The sequence below is a fragment of the Gekko japonicus genome, unplaced genomic scaffold (genome assembly GCF_001447785.1).
Source record: "Gekko japonicus isolate JY-2015 unplaced genomic scaffold, Gekko_japonicus_V1.1 scaffold906, whole genome shotgun sequence".
NCBI classification, from domain to species: domain Eukaryota; kingdom Metazoa; phylum Chordata; class Lepidosauria; order Squamata; family Gekkonidae; genus Gekko; species Gekko japonicus.
This window is the reverse complement of record NW_015166451.1, coordinates 553,707-559,706: the sequence shown is the minus strand read 5'-3', so window position 1 is coordinate 559,706 and position 6,000 is coordinate 553,707. Positions and strand designations below refer to the sequence as shown.

Genomic DNA, 6,000 nt, shown 5'->3' with positions numbered 1-6,000 from the left:
CTCCGTTCCCCCGTCGCCTAGCTGAACACCGACGCCGCTTCCCAGCCCCCTCCCAAGGTCACCCAGGAAACTTCACCACCGAGCAGAGCCTCGAACTCAGGTCGCGCCTGCAAAACGCGGGCTGGCGGTTCGCTACAGCTCGGGCTGGGAGCGCTTCCAAGCAGACCCTGAGACTCCGGCGCCTGATCCCGCAGCCAGCGACGCCCCGGGGGCCAACTCCGGGTCCGGCGGCGACCTTGCGCGCCTCTCGTCCGGAGTTCCTACTTGCCTCCCTCCCTCCTGCTCGACGCTCCTCCCATTCGCTCGCCTCGCCACGCCGCAGGGCTGGGAAGCGCCCCGGGGCTCGCCCTCGCCCCTCCGCCTCCGCCTCCTCCCCCAGAGTGGAGGAAAAGTCCGCCGCTCTCTTTTCTCGCCCTCTCTCGCTCGCTCCCCCCACTCCGTGCGCGTCCCCCCCCCCTCCAAAGTGTGTGTGTGTGTCTCGGTCTCTGCGCTCAATCACATGGTGTTTTAAGAAATGCTCCAAAGATGGCGGTAGCGGCGGCCGGAGGGGGAGGCGTCGGCGGGCGGCTGCTGCGGAGCGGCGCGCTGGAAGTTTTGGTGCGCGACCGGTGGCACCGAGTGCTGGTGAACTTGAGCGACGAGGCGCTGGTGCTGAGCAGCGAGGAGGGGGCCGCCGCCGCCTACAACGGCATCGGGGCAGCCGCTGGCAGCAACGCCAATGGGACCTTTTGCGCCCGAGGGGCAGCCGCTGCGCCGCCCGCGGGCGCCCACTTGGGCGCCACCGCCGCCGCTTGCAACCTCTCCGGCGCGGGGTCTCCCGAATCCCCGTCGGGGGGCGGCGGCAGCCCTAAACCGGGCTTGGTTTCGGGGCTCGGCGGGGCGCGCACGGCTTTCACCGACCTGCCCGAGCAAGTCCCCGAAGCCATCTCCAACAAGAAGCGGTGCGTAAAGGTGCTGAAGCAGGAGATGGGCGGCTTGGGCATCAGCATCAAGGGGGGCAAGGAGAACAAGATGCCCATCCTCATCAGCAAGATCTTCAAGGGGCTGGCGGCCGACCAGACCCAGGCGCTCTATGTCGGGGATGCCATCCTGGCCGTCAACGGGACTGACCTGCGGGACGCCACCCACGACGAAGCCGTGCAGGCGCTCAAGAGGGCGGGCAAGGAGGTCCTGCTGGAAGGTAAGGGGCTGACGGTCGGGCGCCTTTGGGCTGCTTTACAACGGGAGGGGGGTTGACCTCCCCAGTCGTCTCCAGCCTGGATCCTTCAAAACGCTTCTGGGAGCCTGACTTTCGTTTGAATTCGTGGCTTGCTGGGAATGGGTTCTCTGCATATGCTTAAAGGCATTCTCACCTTTACACGTTGCAGGCTTTGAAACTTTGATTTCTTTGGCGGTACTAGCTACCGGACAATGCACTTGGAAGTCTCTCTTCCACTTGTCATGGGGGGGGGGGGAGGTTGAAAGAATGTGTCTTCTATGACTCAGGGGTGTTTCATATGGGAAATGACACTGCAGGTGCTGCTGCGTGTGTGTGTTTTTGGACATGTGTTTTCCTTTCATGCTTTATGATTTTACTGCGAGAAATCGTGCAATGGGCAGATGAAAACTGGTGTTCCCCTGTAATGTGTGAAATGGACTCCAGAGAGGCATAGGACTGACTGCTAAGTAAAATATGCATAGGATTGCAGCCAAAGCATATGTGTGGAGTATGCTGTGCTTCCATCAGGCTGAGATTGTGCGGTGCGATGGGTCTGAAGTGTTGCTGCTGTGGAACTAGCGCTTGCCAATATGTGCTGTGTGTTCCTCTGATTAAGACTCCTATTGAAGTAAACTAAAGGGTCCATCTGGCACAGCGTTCTCTTCTGCAGTAGCCTCTGGATGTCTCTAGGAAAGCCCACAGGTGGGAAGTAAAAGCAATGCTTCCTTTTCTTGTCCCCATCCCCAGCAGGTGGCATTCAGAGATACACTGTCTTTGAACATGAAAGTCTGACTTTCAGCCAGTAAGGGCTGGTGCCTGTTGAGAGACCTCTCCTCAGTTACTTTGTCCAGTCTCCTTTTATTGCCACTTAAAGCTAGTGGCCCTAGACTCAGCTTGGAGCACCAAATTCCGTAAGTCAGTTACACATTGTGTTGTGCTTCCTTTCGGTTATCTGTCTGCTTAATTGCATCTTAAACAACCCCCCCCCCCCGAATTCTAGTATATTTGAAGAGACAGAACAAACTTCTGTCCTGTAATAACAGCTGCTCGAGAGCCCATCCGTCAGTAGCTTTAATATAACCCCCTTATCGCTTCTGGCAAGGGTTGAACTCAAGCACAAACAAGGTCTGCTGAGGTTGTGCTCACACCAGCTTGTGAAGACGCTGGCCTGTGTTTAAACATTACTAGAAGCTGTGCCCCCTGCCCTGTTTCCTAATCTAAAGAGGTAGGAATCTTGCTGTGTGGCTAATGCACAGGCGAGAGGCCCCTCTATACATGCGCCCAAGCATTCTCTGTTGTTTTTTACCCATTCCTGGGCTGAATCCAAACCCTGAAAACAGGTTCAGGGGGCTAACCCCTCACCCAAATCAAGATCTAGAATGGCCCCTTTGTTTCTGTCCCCTTTCAACCACTCAACTCTCAGCTCTTTCTTCTGTACTTTCCTTCGATAGCGGAAGGGAGGAGAATGCTTGGAGACTCTGGTTGTAAGCAGAAGAGGGTGGCATTGTGGAAAGGATTAAGAGCTCCTTCAACTGGCCTTGCCTCCAATCTTAATTGACCACTCTGGTGGCTACTCTGGGATGTGAAATCAAGAGCGCAAGAGAGGGAGTGACCGGGACAAATTTACCTGGGTGCTGGACTTAAAACAGGGTGTATTTTTTAAAAAAAATCTGCTGGAACAAGAGCTACAGTAGAGGAAGTTTTCTGTAAATATGGAAAATAGTGAAGTAAATGCATCATCAGTACTTGGGGGGGGGGTATGTGGATCTGGAGGAGAGTCTGTAGCATCGGAACAGAAGAAGCTAAGGAAAGACTGCTTCAGTGTTAGTTCAGGATACTTCGGAGGCCTCTAACAGGCACATGCAAACAGATCCAGGGAAGCAAATGTAGAGCTCAGTGGCACCTTTAAGACCAACAAAGGTTTATTCAAGGTATGAGCTTTTGTATGCAAGGCACGCTTTTCCAAATCAGATCCAGGGGAAAACAGGAATAAGGATTTTGTGAAATTAGTGGCAGGGTTTTTTTTTAAAAAAAAAATCTGCATCAGTGATGACTATCAGGGGTACTTATTGGAGAGTCCACTTGATGCTTATGCTGTCCTGTGAAAGTGAAGGGGTTAAGTGAGCCAAAGTCACACCTCCGCCTTACTAACCACTAGAACTTTGCCACCTAATCTGTTTCAGGAATGGGTCAGAGGGTCAGAGCTAGCTGTGCAGCTTCATGACTTGTCCCCACCCCTTATATTGGAATACTGTTTTTTCTTAAAAAAAAAAAAAGATTATAGTAAAGTCATGCCATTTTCATAAGTTTAATTCTGCTTTCGTATTTGCCACGCCTGAAATATGAGCATATCGATTGATCCTGCTTTAACAGTGTTTACAGATGAGGCATTCTAAATGAGAAAAAGTGCCATTTAGTCTCCCTTAGCGTTGCCAACAGCCTGGAGAATTAATGTCTTGCCCCGTTCTTTCTTTATTTTATAAATTCAATTTATAGCCCTCCCTCCCCGCAACGCGGGCTCAGGGCGGCTCACAGACAGGCATAAGCCAGCACATAAAACACATTAAAACCATTTAAAATCATTACTACAATATTACAACATTATTAAGTGCTCTAGATGTTCTGAAATGATGTTCCATAAAGATGACGTCTTAAAGATGGTACACCCAATCAGTGCCATCAGTTCCACGTGACGCTGTCGTTCTCTCTTCCAGGGCCAGATAGTGGTGGTACAGGAGTGGCGGCTCCTACTCAAACGCCTGGCGGAAGAGCTCCGTCTTGCAGGCCCTGCGGAACTGTGCAAGGTCCCGCAGGGCTCGGATCTCCTCCGGGAGCTCGTTTCACCAGGTAGGAGCCGCCACCGAGAGGGCTCTGGCCCTGGTAGCAGCCAGCCTGGCCTTCTTGGGCCTGGCATCGTCAGGAGATGTTGCGTCCCTGACTGTAGTGCCCGCAGGGGAACATATGGGGAAAGGCGGTCCCTTAGGTATGCTGGACTCCGGCCATATAGGGCTTTAAAGGTAAGAACCAGCACTTTGAAGCGAATCCAGTACGCTATCGGCAGCCAGTGCAGTGCTTTCAGAACAGGCCAGATGTGGTCCCTACTAGGAAGACCCATCAACAGCCTGGCCGCAGCATTCTGCACCAGCTGCAGCTTCCAGATTTGCAACAAAGGCAGCCCCATGTAGAGAGCGTTACAGTAGTCTAACCTCGAGGTGACTGTCACATGGATCACTGTGGCCAAGTCACTGCGGTCGAGGAAGGGAACCAACTGCCGCACCAGCCGAAGATGGTAAAAAGCTGACTTAGCAGTGGCTGCCACCTGGGCCTCCATGGTTAGCGAGGAGTCCAGGAGCACTCCCAAACTCCTAACCTCTGGCGCTGGCACCAAAGGCACCCCATCGAAGGTCGGGAGAGGGAGCCCCAACCCCAGACCACCCCGACTCAGGCCCAGGACCTCCATCTTCGCCGGGTTCAACTTCAGCCGACTTTTATTCCAGCATCAGCCAACCAGCCACGGCCTGCAACTTCAGTCACTTGTCATTTACCGGCTGATTTTTTTTTACCTCTCTATTAAAAGCTTCAGTTGCCTATTTCTATGTAATAAAATTCTGTTTAGGGCAGAAGGATGCCCCTCCCAGGTTGTTGGCAACAAGTCCCTTAAAAGTGGAGATAAAAGAATATGCAGGTCGTGTGAAATCAGAAATTCAATGGTACACCCCAACCTCAAAGTCACAGAGATTAAAGACTCTATGTAAATGACAAAGTTGCCCAGCTAAACTGTACCCATCAATGTTCCCTCTAAGCTGTGGAGTCTTGTGAGCAAAAATTCTACTTTTTGAGCTACTGGCATGAAAGTTGTGAGCGAGCGATTTGGCTACTGCATACATTAGTTTGCTCTGGAACCCTCCTTCCTGAGCCAAGACAAAAATGTGTGAGCCAGAGGCTAAAAAACTGTGAGCTAGCTCACATTAACTCAGCTTAGAGGGAACACTAGGATCTGCCTCTTATTTGATCTGGGAAATAAAACATGAGTTGGCGGCACTTTAAAGACTAACCAAATTTATTCCAGCATCAGCTTTTGGGACAGAGAGCTCTCTTCATCACGTGCGTGGGAGTGTAAATTTATATGCGTAACAACACAACAAGAAAGTGTGTAGGGCGGAGAAGGCAGGTCACGCGTCTTACAAAGAGAGGGCGGGTTCAAAACAAAATCCCATCCAAAGAGTAATCAGTCCACTCAGCACAGAGGTGAGACGCTTCCAGCTGTGGCTAGACAGTCAACTTGTAAAATCTAATACGGGATAAAGTGAGATAATGCAGGATGAAGTGAGATGCAGCAGGAAGTCACAGAGGTATAGCTGTGCATCTGACAGCATTAACTCTGACTCATGAAAGCTGGTGCCAGGCAGTGTTCCCTCTAAGCTGAGTTAGTGTGAGCTGGCTCACAGATTTTTAGCCTCCAGCTCACACATTTTTGTCTTAGCTCAGGAAGGATGGCTCCAGAGCAAACTAACTTATGCAGTAGCCAAATCACTCGCTCACAAGTTGAATGCCAGAAGCTCACAAAGTAGAATTTTTGTTCACAAGACTCCACAGCTTAGAGGGAACATTGGTGCCAGGCAGGGGTCGTTTCGTAGAAAAAGAGCTAGGGGAACTCATTAGCATAACTCATTAGCATATGCCACACCCCCTGACATCACCGGAAGTGTGTCATAAGGCCACACCCCCTGACATCACCGGAAGTGTGTCATAAGGCTACACACCCCGCCCCCAACGGTCCTGGCCGCCGCCGTCGGCCTTGC

General features: G+C 52.0%; 1 protein-coding gene across 1 annotated transcript in view; it reads left to right on the top strand.

Moving 5' to 3' along the window:
• Nucleotides 1–415: 415 nt before the first annotated feature.
• SNTB1 (syntrophin beta 1) overlaps nt 416–6,000 on the top strand; it is a 160,412-nt gene continuing 154,827 nt past the window's right edge. The window contains exon 1 of the mRNA XM_015412026.1: nt 416–1,180. Coding sequence (XP_015267512.1) covers nt 526–1,180 — 655 coding nt within the window. The 5' untranslated portion in view covers nt 416–525. The remainder of the gene's footprint in view (nt 1,181–6,000) is intronic.